This window comes from Anopheles coluzzii, chromosome 3 (genome assembly GCF_943734685.1).
Source record: "Anopheles coluzzii chromosome 3, AcolN3, whole genome shotgun sequence".
NCBI lineage: Eukaryota > Metazoa > Arthropoda > Insecta > Diptera > Culicidae > Anopheles > Anopheles coluzzii.
Genome location: NC_064671.1, coordinates 22,616,107 through 22,633,938, shown reverse-complemented (window position 1 = coordinate 22,633,938; position 17,832 = coordinate 22,616,107). Strand labels below are relative to the sequence as shown.

General features: G+C 42.7%; 2 protein-coding genes across 7 annotated transcripts in view; one reads left to right on the top strand and one right to left on the bottom strand.

Moving 5' to 3' along the window:
• LOC120958727 (uncharacterized) overlaps window positions 1–11,016 on the top strand; it is a 28,826-nt gene extending 17,810 nt beyond the window's left edge. For 3 of the 6 annotated variants that reach the window (XM_049610206.1, XM_040381705.2, XM_040381704.2), the window contains exons 4-9: window positions 353–601; window positions 2,697–2,808; window positions 6,525–6,793; window positions 7,580–7,718; window positions 8,671–8,825; window positions 8,892–11,016. In XM_049610206.1, coding sequence (XP_049466163.1) covers window positions 353–601; window positions 2,697–2,808; window positions 6,525–6,793; window positions 7,580–7,718; window positions 8,671–8,825; window positions 8,892–9,001 — 1,034 coding nt within the window. In that variant the 3' untranslated portion in view covers window positions 9,002–11,016. The remainder of the gene's footprint in view (window positions 1–352; window positions 602–2,696; window positions 2,809–6,524; window positions 6,794–7,579; window positions 7,719–8,670; window positions 8,826–8,891) is intronic. The other 3 variants (XM_040381708.2, XM_040381711.2, XM_040381710.2) reach the window with 3 other exon arrangements.
• The window catches only part of LOC120954768 (probable nuclear hormone receptor HR3), a 509,904-nt gene that overhangs the window by 173,912 nt on the left and 318,160 nt on the right, over window positions 1–17,832 (bottom strand). The window lies entirely within an intron of this gene.

Sequence of the window (17,832 nt, the reverse complement as noted above, 5' to 3'; positions counted from 1 at the left end):
GCTCCCACAACGAAATAAAGAACATAATTAAAGATGTGTGTTTTCCAGCTATTATAAATCTGTTGCAGAAGAAAACATTGAATTTGATTTAATCATTTTTGTAGAAAAATTAGGTTGAGTAAAGCAATAAAGTGGATGCTAATGAGAGTCTAAATTAATTCACTCAAGGGAAATCATAAACAAGAGAAGAATAGTTAACAAAATCAAGCTAGCTCGGTGCTGTTAGTTTCCAAAAACCAAATGGAGATCACTCAAAACGACACTCATTGGACAGCAAAGCGAATCAAAACAGCATTTTAGAAACACTCAAACTACAAGCGCATTACTAACTCCCGGACTATCAACATCCTAGTCGGTGGTGACGGTGGTAACAATCGCGGTGTGAGAACCGAGCTACAGTGCCAGCACGAGGGCGGTACGTGCGAGTTCTTCCTGCTCTGCTGGATGTCGGGCGGTTTGCTGCAGGGTACGTGCGGCGGTATGCTGAAGGGCTGCTGCCATCGGACGGCCAAATCGGCCAACATCGGTATCGACGCGAGCACGGCGGTGGATTTGACGAACGTGCCCGCGCTAGAGTACGGTCCAGTGCAGAACGATCCCAGTGAGTGTGAACTACCCTCCTCCCCGAACAATCCTCCTCGTATGGCTGCGTGAATGTGTTTGTGCCTGTGTGTGTGCGTGTGTGTGTGCGTTAAGTTTAAAACGCTCGTTAGATGCTAGTTCCCGCTGGGGGGTTTGTTTTGGTTCCCTGCCCAACATAATTCCCGATGAAGGTGGTCCCGGTTCGTAGAATTTGGTGGCTTCGCGCACGAGTTTACACGATTCACCCATGGTCACCCGATAACACGTACGGATAGTTCCGGGAACATTTAACAATCCATCGATCCCGATAACATCGATTGACAAAAGGCTCGGGCTCTGTGGACTGATACAACACTGAAACACACACATTTTATACGAGGGGCTGTGGACGTAGTGGAGTTGGTTGGGTTGCATGCATGGTTGATGTGATTGAGTATAGGAAAACTGTCATTTCACACACAAATTCGTTACATATGCTTACATTCAGTTGCCACGAATGAAAGTTCGTAATACTAAGCCTGCAATTTGTTAAGTAAGTCGTTCCTAATTGTAGTCACCCAAATCACTTCCCTATTAAGGACATTGCACGTGCAGCAGTAGTAAATCGAAACATTGATTCATTAGCTCTTCTGAAACCTTGGAGTGGAGTGGAGGCTGGGACAAGCAATCTGTTCGTTTCCATTTTCAATTTCACCACCAAAAAGCACCGCTCCCAACTGCCCGTTTGTAAGGGATGTTACGTGAACGCACACTCGCATGTTGCCTCAATCTGAACCGGGCGTTGTATCGGCTAAACCAATAATGAAACCGATTTGACATCGCTTAGTGTGTGAGATGATAGCGATTTAGGCATCGGCCGCTAGTGGTTATCTAACAAGTAAATTATTTTCTTTTCTTGGCTAGTTTTTTTCCATTCAGTGTTTCCCGCGGAGGAACTGTACCTTCATGTTAGGTAATTGTCGCGCCAGGTTTAAACGTAGTTTGGTCAGCGGTTGATGGTTGTAGCGATCATAGTAGTATTTTCAAATTACTTTCACGCATTGAAGCCATTTTAGGGTGATTGCGAAGAGCAAATGGTAGGAGATTTGTGATCTATTAGAGTTTTGGGTCAGTTGCACCATCGTGTATCTGAAAAGGAGTAGTAAACGTTAATCGTAATAAAAGTCCCAGTCTAAATAAGACTAATTTTGTTTACTTGATCATTAAGAAGTCAGAAAGAATTAGGAACAAGGAATTAAATTTTGTATGCTCCAGTTCTTTGAGTCAATCGTATGGGTTTCGAAATATTTCCACACGCAATGTCGTTAAATGTATTAAGTTAACAATGATCCGGAATTTATTAAATGCATTCCAATCTCCGGAAGACATCTTAGAATATTAATATCATTTTTATTATTGGAATAAAAGATAAAAAAAACTGGTGTGTACACTGTTTCCTCATTGTGCAACCTGTAAGAAAAGAATAAAAATAAACTATTCCTAGATTATCTTTAAAGTTAATCGTTTGTCGTCTTTCTTATTCTTTTGTGTAATTTGATTTTAAAATAGAGAATTTAGAAAAAAGCTTTACAGCCCAACTGTCATATAATATTCAATGACCATATGTTTTGAATTCTGCAAATGTTTAAACATTCCTCATTGTGCATATTAACGCCCTCTCTTTTACGCATGTAAAATATTCAACCTTCTTCTGTATGTACATTCTACTATCTCTCACGGTTTTACTTTCACTATTATCGCACATCCTCATTTCAATAACAAACACTCACCATAACACACCAATCACCCTCAGTTGACGTTCAACACCACCCAAGACATCACTCCCAAAACTGACAGACGCTCACTCTGTGTGTTTTCCGTTCTTATCGGTTCCTTGTGGCTCACTCAAACTCATTTTCCTTCTGTCCTCTCTTGATTCGCTGCTATTATGTTTGTTTCCATTTGTTGGTTTTTGTTAGATCCTCTCACGCACACACTCTTCTCACGCAGGCTTTGAGTTTGATTGAAATTTCCATAACTGTATCCTTTAAAATGAAAAGATCTTGTTACTAACGGTCTTTTCCCCGTTTGTTACCTTTTTCTTCCTCATTTACCCTTATTCCCGGAAAATACAGGTTGCGGAATATCGTTGGCAAAGCAGACGGCCCAGCGGCGGATCGTCGGTGGTGATGATGCTGGATTCGGCTCCTTCCCCTGGCAGGCGTACATCCGGATAGGTTCCTCAAGGTAACGTTGTCCCACCATGATGTCTCCCCCTCTTTTATCCAATTTCCAGATTCCGTCCCCAACGTCCCCAAACCCCTGCCTCCCATGTTTGTGTTTAACCATGTTAAATGTGTGTGTGTTTTTGTCTGTGTAATGCGTTTGTTTGCGGTGTTTTCACCAAAGCCGGTTTAAATTTATGGTAATGCACTTCTGCTCCAATTCGGGAAAATGCAAAACATGCAGTTGCTGCGGCCTTTCGCAGACCTCTCGTATCTCTCCCCTCGCAGACAGACACATAAATACACACACACAGCCTCCAGAATGGTCGACTTTCGCTTCCCGGCGAACGCGCTCTGTCACCGCTGGAGATCAAGCGGAGGACTTTTACATGACCTACATGCGAGCGAAAACCGTGTAAAATGGCCCCTGACACCGATTTCGGGTCGGCGGTGTAGTTGCTTCATCCCGTCACCATCCTTCCCCTTCCCCGTGGGGTGAAATCTCCCCCCTCCCTCTCGCAACACTTCCAAAAACGCCACCCGCACAAGAGCCCCACTGCCCGGATGCTGCGGCAGAAGAAAGTGAACCACTCTCGGAAATCGAAAGTTTCGAGTGCGTTTACTACACCACACAAGAGCGCCACACTGCCAGAGCGCGCCCACGCCCGCAGGTTGCCGAATAAAAAGACGGAGGAAGCGGACGAGAGATGGTCGCGGGCCGGACCGGAAGCAAGGAAGTGGGTGGCGATCGGAATAGCTCCCGGGTAGGACACGTACGCAAGTATGTGGGACACAGCATCAGTCAGGGAGCAGCAGTCAGTCAGCTGACACTTACGGATTTACTGCAAAACGGTTGGCTCGTGCCTGGCAAGCGACTTCATTTGCATTTGGATAACCTGCCCCATCCCCGGGCATGATGGCGCATGGTTTGTTTGCACACACTCACTCGGTGCGGCTGTAAGGTTTCGGTTGATGCCGTAGGGATTGGTTCGGTTTTTGAGAAAGCGGTGAAAATGCTTCCGTCTTACTCAATACAAACACATACACACACAAACACGGATGCTGGTTTAGTGGGTGGGAGGGAGTCGATTTGGTTGAAAATTACTTCAATTAAGCAAACAGTTTCGTTGGCATCAAATCGTACGAGCAACTAAAATATTTTCTCATATCGTGCGGCAAAACTGCGCGCCTGATGGGTGAATGTGTGAGAGGACGAGTTGGTTTTCACCCACGGACAATGGTGTTTGATTAGCGAGTCGGTTAACAAAAGGGGTGAACTGATAGCTGAGATAGGGCTGAGATCATCACAGCAAGCAAACAAATGATGATGTTGATATATGAAATTAATAATTCGGTTTCGAAGCAAAAGGTTTGGCAGTGAAACCTATCAGCAAAGAGATGATGTTGTTAAGGACGTTTAAGTTAAACATTAAAGAAGACATGAAGTATATGAGGTAGCGAAGAGCATTCTTAAAAATGTTTACACCATTTTGAAATTAATGGTGTGCCTGTGCCTGTGGACGAGGCATTGCACTTGGCATTGAATAACTTTATTTATTTATTATATTTATTAATAAGCTCAGTATGCTCTAATACAGTGTTCTCCAACCTTATTAGGATCACTGAACCCTTGGCTTTGCTTATGAATACATTCCTAGCGGGCCACATCTCATGAAAGCATACATTTTATAGACGAAGTTCAAAGTTTTTCATTAAAAATATGTTGAAATCTTATTCTAGACGTGCCAATTGAAAATCTAATCCAATTGAATTAACTTGATCTAATGATCAATTTAATTTAATTGCACGCGATGTATCGTATCTTTAAAATACTAATATTTTATTCGCGGATCACTTATGTTACGGCCAAGGACACCAAGTGGTCCGCGGACCATAGGTTGGAGAACACTGCTCTAATGTTTTAAAATTTAGTTAGTTTTACACAGTTACTACTCAATTTCAAACGCACTACTTACACTATTTTTCAGGTTCAGTTTACAAAAAAACTGAATATTATCCACAAACTATTTAAATTTAGATATCCACAAAAATATTTGAGATAAAGACAATTAATTCCAATGATACTCATAGGCATAGCAAAGCTTATCGAATTTAATGTCCATTTTATTCTTGGGTATAAAAATAAATGTTATCATGATAGGGTGAGTTTAATTCGATAGAAAACGCATGGCAAGTTCATGTTAAGGAAATAAGTCCCATTAAATTCATAAGCATGTAAATCAGACCAAATATTGTGAAGTTGACATACAAGTTAGATAATGACAAATTTAAAACGAGTTAGCTGCAATCCGTTCATTTATGTACTGAACTACTTAAAGGACCTACAGTTAAGGCCAGCGATTGGCAAAGTACCCTCATGCGACTCTTTGCTGTCTAGATGGCGTCTCTTTACGCATCATATATTACGTATAATATTATGTTGAAAAAATGACACACCTTTCGTAATCTATAAAGCCAAATCGTAACCGCAACTCAGAGAATATTCACCATATGATTGGAACAATTGCTGGTGTTCATGACTTTTGAGATATTAAACAAGAGCATAAGCATTTTACGAGGCTTCTTTAAATCTTAAACAATATTACCAGCACGTAGCCTACGAGATCCTACAAGGCAGAACTACTGTTATTTCATTACATCTAATGTGTCGGCAATAATGTTATCTTAGCTAGTAATAATGAGCCATTAACGTAGTTCGTTCAGTGTCAACTGTTGTAATCCTGTCACGTTGATACTCTTACTCATATTACAACGACGCAAGGCATGGCAAACATGAAGGCACCACTACGACACAAAGGACGACTTTCACCCTCACCAGTGGAGGACGAGAGGGTTTAATCGAATCGAAAAACACTTCATCGTCCAAAGACGCTGCCACACGACTCCATCCATCGATAGAACACCTGTGCCAAACAAGTGCCCTGCGCTGTGCGCAACAATGCTTCAAAATAGGCTCCGAGCGCTCATTCCGCCTGCCAGTGCAGCTAGCAGCCAATTGAAGGGGAAAATTTCATTAACATAACCACTAATTAACTCTCACCAGTATCGGGACTCATCATCGTCGTCGCCTTCGTCACCGGCGTAATGGTTTGCCATCACTTCTTAGCAGCTCCAACCGTTGCGCCCCATTCGCCTCCTGTAGTGGTTGTGTTTCTTGTTGTTGTGTTGTTATCGTCTTTAATCAATATGTTGTTGTTGTTGTTACTAATCATTAACTAATCCTCTAACGCGTGTTTTGTTCGATTTTTTTTGTTTTCCCATCCCCACACCTTCTCTTCTTCTCTTCATCTCTTCCCTATCTACGTTACTGTTTGGGCTGGGTTTGTCCACTGTTGGGCACGGTGCTGTCCTTTGTTTTTGTATCTTTCGTGTTTTGAAATTTCACAATCTTCCTTCCCCTTTTACTTACTTCATTTGTGTCCAATTTTGTGCCCCCCTCTCTGCATTGGTATGGTTTCTTTGTCCCGGTCGAATCCGCACACTGCACTGCAATGTTGCAATGATCTGTTTCCTTTCCCTTCACGATCGGTCTGCTACAAAATTGTGGTTTTTCGCTCTTCCTTTTTACGCTATCGCGCACATCGGGTTGCGTGACCGATCGTGAACTCATTTTCCTCCCTGACGTCTCGATTTTCCTGTTTCCCTGCCCTCCCTCTCTTCCCTCACCACGGCTATGGGTTCTGGTGCACCTTTCTTCCGACACGCTATAACACACAGGTCTATGCTTTCCAGATGCGGGGGTTCGCTGATTTCGCGCCGGCACGTGGTGACCGCGGGCCACTGCGTTGCGCGCGCGACCCCACGGCAGGTGCACGTGACCCTCGGCGACTACGTGATCAACTCGGCGGTCGAGCCGCTGCCCGCCTACACCTTCGGCGTGCGGACGATCAACGTGCATCCGTACTTCAAATTCACACCGCAGGCCGATCGGTTCGATGTGGCCGTGCTGACGCTGGAGCGGACGGTGCACTTTATGCCCCATATCGGTAAGACCTCTCAGCAGGGGGTCAGTTTCACTTCTTTCTGTTTTCCCTCTGCTTCTTCTGCTGCTTCGCGCTAGTGGGAGTATTGGGGGGGGATTGCATTTTGTTTCCATCTCGCTTTAGCTAGCCGTCTGTAAAAAGGGTTCTGTCGCGAACGTAAGTAGGTGAAAGGAAAACTGACCATCGGAAGACCTTTCCGCAGAAGAAAGGATTAGTTTGGGGATGAAGCAAAAAGAAGTGAAACCGTCCCTCAGAAGAAAAAAACTAAACCCTTTGCCTTATTATGTTATTATGTACTCCTGCTTTGCTTTTTCTCCGAAGAACCTTTCGGTATCATAACTTCTAATCTTTAAATCCTTGTTGTTCCTTACGAGCGGAGAAAACCTTCGCGATGAAAAAAGTTTCTCAATCTGCTGTTTCTCTGCTGTGCTATTTACTCCTCATTTTGTACATTTTTTACATCCCTTTTTTCCTTTTTTTTTCTTCCAACCTCTTCTGTTTTTCCTATTTTTTCGGTACTGAAAAAAAAAACAAAATCAAAAACATCAACCCGATGCGCGCGCGGTGTCCTCTATCCCCGTACCCGACAATCGGAAAACCAAACCAAACCAATCCCTTACGAAAACAAAACTTCTTCTCTCCAAACAAAAACACCACACTGCCACCGCGTGTGCGTGCCGTGGGGAAAATCGACCAAATTTCCCGACGCCGTTGTGGGGACGCGCGCGCTCGTTGTTCCTGAATGTCGCCCGCTTCCTGCCGCTGTTGCCCTATTTCCCGGTGCGTCAGCCCCCATCTGTTTGCCGGAGAAGAATGAAGATTTCCTCGGAAAGTTCGGCTGGGCGGCCGGCTGGGGAGCGCTCAATCCTGGTTCGCGGCTGAGACCCAAAACGCTGCAGGCGGTCGACGTCCCGGTGCTAGATAATCGGTAAGTGTAGCTGGGGCAAGCGGGCAAGCGAGGCTGGCAGGGGCTTGTTTTACTTTGAAGGCAAAGTGTTGGCATCTCGCAGAGGCCGTGTGAGGGGCAATATTGTTTCGAAAGCTCGTGGGGCGATTTATTTTGTTGTCTTAAAGGAAGCAAGTACGCTTTGGCGTGGAGTTAGAATTTATCCTGTGTGGGGAAATTGGATATTGGCTGTTGGCAAATGTAACGAGTTGTGTTTTCCGTAGAGATTTTAGAGCAATTTTTATTTCTACTAGATTTGTTTTGCTTGCGTTTGCGATTTGATGCTGGTTTGCTTACGTCATACATACTTTTTAAAGTATTTTTTGATTATATCGAGTAAATAGCTAATATTTGGTTTTCCAAATCAATGTTGAATCCAAAGTAATTATAATGTGATTAAGTTCAATTATTAACTGAAAATTTCAAAATGCATAACTTAAACTACAACAGCATCAAATGCAAAACAAGAGTAAAATAAATGATTCTCATAAATTATGAATTGACATAAATTATGAAAATTATGCCATTATTTCTTATCAAACTTACTGTTTACTTTTTGTTACTGTTTAACGGACTTTTGTTTGAAAAGAAAATAACCGAAATCCTCAAAATCGTTTTCCTAGAAGTCAAAACGTGGCTTAGTATAAAAAGCTGTAAAGCTGCATACTTTAAGGCGTTTAAATCGAATATCCCTAATTTACAAAAGAGCAGCTATTTCTAATTGGATTTTCCTACGTCAGAAGAACGACTAAAATTAAAGTTAAATTTACCTAATAACTTCCCATCTACCATCAATTAGTGCAGAATATGTGTCATCCATCGATTCTTCTTAAAAGAAATCCTGCTCATTCTCCACCTCGCCTGTCTCATCATACTAAAACTCTTCCCTCTTTTACTCTCCATAATTCTTCACTCGTTTTCCATCCCTCCACAGGGTGTGCGAACGATGGCATCGCTCGAACGGCATCAACGTGGTCATCTATCCGGAGATGCTGTGCGCTGGATACCGGGGCGGTGGCAAGGACTCCTGCCAGGGCGACTCCGGTGGACCGTTGATGCACGAGAAGACTGGCCGATGGTATTTGATCGGTAAGTGGGCAACCAACTGCCAGCACCGGAGCTGCTGAAACTGATTCGAATTTCACACCTCAACAGGTATCGTGTCCGCAGGCTACTCATGTGCCACCAGAGGCCAGCCCGGTATCTACCATCGGGTGGCCAACACGGTCGACTGGATATCGCACATTACACAAATTTCCACCTAAGCCGTGTCCCGTGCACCAGGATCCAGACTGGCCCCACTCCCCACTCCCCTCCCACTACCCTCTGCAAACGCCGAAGCAGACGAAGCAAACGCAAAATGGGTTTCTGCTGCATCTAAGTCACACGACAAACCGTTCATTTCACAAAACTCGTGGAGCAGCAGCAGCAAGGACTGTTGGTAAGGGGCGGGAAAGGAGTGATTAAAGAATAGTCCTGCAAAACCTATTCCACCGTACGACAGGCCACTACTAGAAAACCGTACACCGGGGTAAAGTTCATCGCCGGATGTGTCGGAGCTTTGTGCGAACAATCAGCTGCCGGTGGGATTTAATTTATGAAAACGATATATATTTATTGTACTGCCTTACGGTCTTCAAGACACGCATTCACATGCGGCACGATGCAACGTGTGACTATTTCAAACTGCACTAAAGTAGTACTGGTTCGCACGAGAGTTAGGGGGAAAAGATAAGAGAGCTTACTTCAGCGTACCATAAAAGAAGAATAGAAACACTAACAAACCCAGCAACAAAAAAAGCATGAATCCAACACACTACCACACGCGCACGCAGTGAAAATGTGATATGTAAAAAAAAGCAATGATTCAACTGGCCCTGGAAGGAAGCAACCGAAAACCTGAAGCCTCAGCAAAGGTGGCATGAAAGCTTCCCAAGAGATGGCTAGTTTAGAGAGGTAGCAGTGAGGCACTAGAACAAGCGATGTAGCGACGCGTTAAGCCGACGAAACCAGACGACAGACCAGCGGAGGACGAAAAGACGATACAAATTGTATAAAAAAAATAATCGACACCACTGAACACTTATTATCACCAAACGACGATTGCAGTGGACAACTGTGTGTACTGTCGTATGCGCTAATTACACGTTTCTGTGAAACTGTACAATTAGCACGGTACACGGTCCATTAAATGTAAACGAAACCCCCTCCCAGACACCAGGACGAGAACGAGGAATGGTAGCAGCAGAATATAGGTACGCACGTCGCTGCAGCAGTAGAAGAAGAAGATGGTAGAAATGTATATGTAATCCCGCCGCGTTGCGTTAAACAAAAACGACCCTTCACGCACCACGCTCTCCAGCCCGTTTAATGATACGATACTGTAAATATTATTTTTATTCTGCTGGCAGTTTTACGTAGAAACAAAACAACAAAAAAAGCTTGGAAAACCGCGATGTGTAAAGCGCACCACAAGGAATCATCGAAAAAAAAAGAGGTGAAAAATGTAGGCACAGCAAAACTTTTCGGCTCCCCGTCCAAGGGAGGGTAGAGAGCATTGAGTGAAACACAGTGAAACACAAAAATCAAAACAATAAGTTTTTGTTTTCACTCGCCCTCTCTGAACTCATAAGATCATGTGTTGTGGCCTAAAGCTCCGCCAAGCCACATCCGCGTGCAGCATGCGAGCACGGTAGCGATGTTTTATGCATAGCCAATGTTACCACGTGAACGTAAAGTCACGAGCCCCAAACAAAAAACCCCCACGTGTGCACGATAGCATTCGAGCCGATGGTTTGTTTTATTTTATATGTACCACCCGATACTTCCAATAACGCTGGTACACTTTTGTATGTGTGTGTGTAGGGTAAAGCCGTTTTGTTTGTGTGTAAGAATATTTTGTAAATGTTGCGCGTGTACTTTAGCGCGGAAGAGAAAGAGGAAGCAAGCGCGGAATTGCTTGAAATATCAAAAAATAATGGTAAATGTTAGCAAAAACAACAATTTAAAGGAACGATATAAGGAAGGAGCGCTACAGTAGACCTTTCAGCGGGGAAGGAATGGGAACGTTTCCTGCTGCACGCTGCGCACACAACGTGACGCCTTGTACGTGGCTGTAGCTTTATTTTTAGATGGACTTGATGGCAATAGTGTTTTTTTTTTGTTTCGTTTTGTTTTTAGATAGCTATTGAAAAATCAGTTTTTTTTTTGCTTCTCTCAAATGAAAACCTCGTCAGAAACGTAGAAAGAATAATAAACGCAGCAATGTAACCTGACAGTAGCGCACGGTGTGATTGGATTTTCCTTTATTGTTTTCATAGAAGAAAATAATGTTTTATATCCGAAATTATGTAACGACAGGTAAAATAAAATTACCTTAAAGTATTTTTTAACTTGTTTTAACATTACCATTCAAAGTGATTCATCAAATAATAAAAAAATGGTTGTTTCACAACAAACCCTCAATTGCTACTCCATACCATTAAACGCCTAAAAGTATGCTTTATCGATCTTTATAGCAACTACGCTTTATAGCATCAAGAGACGACGAGCGTTTCAAAGACCAGAGTTAAAAGCAGGACTTTGAATTAAAAATAATAGTAGGCTGTTAATGAAAAGTTTTTTTTATTATTTTTTGATAATTTTCAGCTTAAATAATTGATGAAGAATAATTAAAAAAAGACAATTTCTTCTGCATCCTCTATGCAAACCAGTCAAAATGGATAATGTTCATTATTAATTTACCACAATTTATGGAACATAAACGAAACGGCAACTGTTACCTTTCTACAACCACAACAGGCAACCAATTATGTACAAGAAGCATACAATAACAGGCCTCCAGCAGGACTCGTTACCCTCAAATTTAGCAATAAATTGATTCCAGAAGTGGACAAAATGCTTAAACTGCGTCGATCGATCGTTTGCAGCCCATTGCTGGTAATAAGCATAATTAGTTATTCTCGTTTTGTTTTTAAAAGCGAACTCACATTAAACAATGTCATCGATTAAAAATTCATCGAAAAAACGCCACCCCAGGTTTTCCCCGGTCGTTTGTTCGTTAATTGATCACACGGTGTCTACCACTGTGCACTTGTCGACCGAGCCGTGTGTATGCAGCGAAGCGAAATATGCAAACCGTGTTTTGCAACCCAACCTCATTGGCCCAATTATTTTAAATCATTCTGCTTACCCGCTACCGGATGGAGAATCTCGGACGCAAGAAGGACGCCAAAAAACTTCCACCAATTTCGATTCCAGAATGTGCGGCTCTTCGTACGACGGCAGCAATCTGACTTGCTCATTTTATGGCAGCTGTATCTGAGCAAGGTTCATCATGCAAAATCAGGTAATATCAAGGAAATGGAGCAAGACTGATAGTAAGAAACACTCTAGCACCGAGCTCCCGGATGATGAAGCGATGGGTTTGATTACAACCTTGCGAGGCGAGGCGAATAAAGTGACCTTGTCGGTGCGAGGGTTTTATTGCTCAATTTAAACCACCGAACCAGTGTGCGAAGTGCGAACAACAGAGAAAGGAGAAGAAATTTGGCCATTCGCGGGTCGGTCAGGAATTACCGCCCTCCGTGTGAGAGCCATTGAATGGCGCCCCTGGTCTGCCGAAAAGCCCGCTCCACCTTCTCGGTCGCATCCGGCTCGTCTACCGACACACACACACAAACACACGAACACAGACAAACACTGCGCCACTCCCTTCCCGACATTCTGCTGCTCAAAACACACTCACAGTTTATGGGCACGATAATGTATCTCCCTTCCTTATCCGCGTCCATTCCTCTTGCATGTACTGGAATTGTAAAAAGGCGATTATCTCCGAACCAACGGCATAGATTGGTGGGTGAGGAAAAGCGGCAGGGTTCGGGTTGTTATTATTTTTTATTATTTTGAGGCCCTCGGCGAGGCCAAAGGATCCGCTACGTTGATTAACCCTTGCGGACCCGCATGTCAGCGAAAGGAACCGGATCTCGCAGTGACCTCCGCTTCGTTTCTGTGATGTAAGTGTGCACGGGAGATGGGAAAACACGCGCGCGCTTGGATCGTGTGTAGGTTGAGAGATGTTGACCTTAGCAGTTGCTTTGTTTTTCTTCTCCTACGGCAGGTGACGTCATTTTTTCCTATCCTGGACCCACTGGCACTAGCTCGAACGGATTTGACGGGGTAGTTTTTCATTTCCTTTCTAAGCTGAGCGGAGGAAGCAATCGAGTCATGAGACGAGTGTGTTGCCACCTCTTTGTCACCCCGGAGATATTCACCTCAATCCGCTCGGTTGTAAATCAACAAATCTCTTTCCCATTTACGATTGGCGAAACTTCACCAGCACACTGGAAGCAGCGGAACCCCGGCTGAGAGATCCGTGGCTTAGGCGTTCGTCGCCTGGCACTTACCTAGTGGGAGGGTCTATCATAAATTATGTATCAATGCTGCCGTTTCGCGCCACGATGCATCGGGGAGGATAATAATAATCAGGGTAGTAATGAATGTCAACTGTCCATTTCATCTTGACACTCAACGCCAAACGGCCGGCTACTGCCGGCTGTTAACGAGCAGAAGGATGTGTGTGTGTGGTGTGCACACGGACCGTCACATCTCGCACTCACCTTACTTCGTTTCCTATTATAAAGCCATCACTCATCATCGCAAAGGCGTAACATCGGCTGAGGCCGCAGCAGTCGAAGAAAGCGACAGTGACGAGAACGACTGCTCATGCGCTCGTATTGATTGAGGCGCAAACGTACAATGTTGCAAGAAACCGTGCGCGTGGTGCCGAACTGGGCACAGCACAATGTCAGCACAAGCACGGAGGGAAAGTGTGTGATTGAAATTGAATGTACGTTTTTTAAGGATCTGCAACGCAATGGAGGTTTAATTATAGGACGTTCCTCCCGGCGCCTGGATGGAGGATCTTTTCTGTGCGCCTGTGAGTGTGTATTTTTAATTGAATTTGAAGCGGACATAAACAGCTTTACAGAGGTCTGCGAAATGGTTAAATTATGGGGTTTTGAGACTTAATGGGTTGCGAGAGTGGGTACAATGAGTATGTACTGTTTTTATTTTATTGATCAATGTACAGTGAATTTACCCATTATTTTCAAATTTAAGTATCAATTACAATTTTAAGTTTAAAATGAAGACAATTGCATTGCAACGTTAATGCTCGTTTGATATAATATCACCGAATCTTGGGCTATAATTATTAAAAAAATTATTTATTTATCGTTTGATATAATATCACCGAATCTTGGGCTATAATTATTAAAGAATTTATTTATTTTTTGAAAAAAAAATTATTATAAAGGAAGAGATAGGATAAGAAAACAATTGACGCAATGGGCCAAATCTGACGAAAATTTAATTTAGGGCGTTCTCTCAAACACAAATTTTTGTATATTGATATGTGTACTAAAAACAGAAATCAGGCTTTCAAAAAAATGCTTATCAAGCCATAACCAGTAATGTTAACCAAACGAAATAAATGTGTCACAAAGCATTGAGCATTGATAAACTAAACATGAAATCGTGTAAGTAGAAACAAGAACAAAAATAGTTTTTAACAAAAAGACTATTTTTAGTTCACTACTAAAAGGTGAGTTGAAATTCCTTCTCTAAATCCTACGATGCACATATACCGTTGACCTGCGGAATCAGATACTTGTTCGTAACAGGAACAGGATCCGGAAAAAAACCACGTACAGTTTCAAGTGTAGGATCAGTTCCAAGACCGGTTTGAGTTCAAAATCATTTCCAGACACCAAACTAGGTTTTGTGATGGTTTCAAGAACATCTACGGGCTCTGTATTTTAGTAGCAGGGAAACTAAGTAGCAGAATTGTAATTGAAATTGCAGCTTCTCTAAAAAGACATACATATACCGAACCAGGTGTAAAGATCGATTTTGGGTACATGATTTGATGTCTGTTATGAGTTAAAGTAAGTAAATTAAAGTTAAGATAAAGTTAAAGTTATATAAAGTAAATTATAAGTTTGATTAAGTTAATTGATAAGTATTGAAAAAAAGAGATGAAATTTTTTTTGAAATAATAGAAATACTATAATTCGAATTTGTCCTAGAAATTAAGAACAAATTATTTACGTTTTAGATGTAAATATAAGATAAATATTGTAACCTGATAAAATTATTTAATCTCTTCACTTTTCTAAAAATAAAATGCAACCCATTATGCCTTTTTGGGCTGTTTAAAATAATCTCCAATACCATTGTTCCACTGCTTAAAAATAGCGTAAGCATTCCAGCAAGCGGAGCGTTTAACCATTTAAACCTAAACTCTCCATTCAAAAGCACTTCTCCAAGCCAACCTCTCACCAAAGCAGCGCGTAATGTGGACCCCGGACCTGGGCTGTTCTCAAAACTCCCGTTGCACATGTGTGCGTGTGTGTGTATGTGTGTGGATCGGTTTGATCGTTTCCAGCATTCCGCACCGACGCCAACCATTTGCATATCAAAATTAATCTCCCCAAACGGAAATAATTTATCCACTTATAATTTCGAGAGCCTCCCTCCCCCACGCCCGCTCCAGCCATCAGGTGGGCCCTCCCAGTGTTCCATGTTTGGTTTTGGTTCGTTTCGTTCCGCATGCTTAACCTAATAAACCACTAACCTTCTGCCGCAGGCGCCTCCACACCTCTCGATTCTCGCACACCGGTGCGCTTTCCTCCACCGATCCAATGTTCTATGCAGTTTTCCTTTTGTTCCAATGTTTGCCAAATTCCTTTGCCCGTCTACAACCAACTGGGTGCTTTAAAAGTGCCCGTGGGAAGAAAATACCCATTTGGTGAATGGGCACGATTCGGAAACGGCGCGAACCAAGCAGGCAAACCACCCTTTGCTGCTGTTCTACTGCGAAACGAAGGAAGTAAAAACAGCACCCAGTCAGCTGAAGCGTACAAGATTTGGCGAATGATTTCCACCACACCTCCGGAAATGTGTACTCGATGTACGACGAATGGTCTTTCTTTTCCTGCTCCCTAACAGCATTCCTTCTTTGACGCTTATATGTGTCACAGATTCCATGCGGAAGGAGAGCATGATCTAAGCGCCATCATGCCTGTGTCCCGGTGGCGGTAACGGGCGGTAATCGAGATTGTTAAAGGGGCCGGTGCTCACGATCACGAGTGGCAGGAAAAGTCCTCGATCGATGGCACGCGTACTGCCTTTACAGCACACCTGCAGCACGACTTGTACAGTTATGTCGTTTCCTTTTTGCTCGTCTCTTTTATCCCTCACCCCAAACCCGGAGGTACGATCAGTCACCCCGATTCACTTGACACTTTGCTGTACATTGCCCCACTGTCCACTGGTCGAGCGACCACTTCTATATCTCGACACGAATTGTTCTACGATTCATTTTCATGCTGCCTGTTTCCCGATCGGTGACATTGCAGCCCAGCGTTGCCTGAGTCATGCCCAGCTTGCCCAGCCATGGGTCTCTATTTCACTCTCTAGCTCACCGCAGGGCGTTTCACCCCCCCCCCCCCCCCCCCCCCGCTCCGGTTTTCCATCGATGCGTTCCACGGCGCTCCGTGCCATCCTTATCTGTCACTCTCGATCGTCTCCTTCTGCCGTTGCCGTCTCGATGTACAACAACTTTTCAGCTGATCGACGGTACGATATTCACCTGGCAGTAGGAAGCACCTATCTCTATCTTCCCGGTATCTCTCTAACGTTAGTTTGTGTTTCGCTGGGCGGAAAAGTATTGCAAGTGAGTGAGTTTTGCAGCTCAAGCATTTAAAATTTTTAATTTTGCTTAGCTACACTAATTTTAACTTTACTTTAATATCTTCAAAGTTTTCAAGGTAAGTATCAAAGTATTTATCGTTTTACTAATTTGGATTTTTTGTTGTTGTTGCAGAAAATGTACTGTTATCAATTAAAACGTGTCAAACCAGTTTAATTAACCAGGTAATTAAAATGGTAATTAAACCAATAACACATCTTTTAAATTACTTATTTTTATATGACATCTACTTACTAATGACTGAAGCTAAGAAGGTTGTGAAACAGTAATACTTTAATTTGTCATTGAGAAATGCTCCCTGACCCGTATAAATTTTATCGTAGGAAATCCATAATCAAAGGATATAATAAGAAAATTAATTTTAATTAAAAATTAAATACGTCAATTTAAATACTAAATATTGTTTAAGAGAAGCTCATTACTTACTAACATTCTGTCAATGGGTCGTTGTTTGTTTGAAGCCAACAAACTGGAAATTTCAACCTGTTCAAGAATAGTGGAACAATATTCATCATCGTGCAGATTGTATCCGGAAATCACAGTTCGTCATATTGAATTTCACCATTTGTGTTAAAAAAAGATGCATTTTAAAATCCTTTTGTTTTTTCTGTTTGAAATTAGTTATCATACTTATAGCTAAACTAATGTAATAGTAGATCAGAACGAGGAAGTGTGACGTCGATATATGTTTAATTGTGTTTGAAAGGATTCTAACTGCGAGAGAAGGATATAATAGTACATTTACTCACATTGACAGATACCATATTCACAGAATACCAAGATTGGAACAAGCAGGCAGAGTATTGCAGTTTTAATCACTACAACCACTACTTTTTCTGATCGCAGAGTAAATTTTTAAATTTTCAGCATATAACAACATTGAACATTCCGGTGCTACCAAAACTACGTCGTTGATTAAGATACAGTAGCGGACCTAGAACGCTTCCTTCAGGCAGACCTGCAACATTAGAGTAATATTGCGAGATGCTATCTCCTATCTTGACGATCAAGGTACGATTGGCATAGTCAAGAGACGATCAATTTAACTAAATCACGCCAAGCTTCATTAGTTTTTGTGATAAAGTAAGATGATTATTGCGATCAAAGGCCGAATGGAGATCGGTATTAGTAGCATTGACCTGAATGCCTTAGTCAAGGTGCGAATATCAATAATGCAAGAATTGCACGAGGTTAGTAGCTGTAGATCGGCCAGGGAAGCGGACATACCAAATCCTTCCTCGGGGGGAAGGTCCATTCTAGGCTTGAATCCATGACGAACATGTTATTGAGTCGTTCGAGTTGACGACTGTACCACGGGACCGC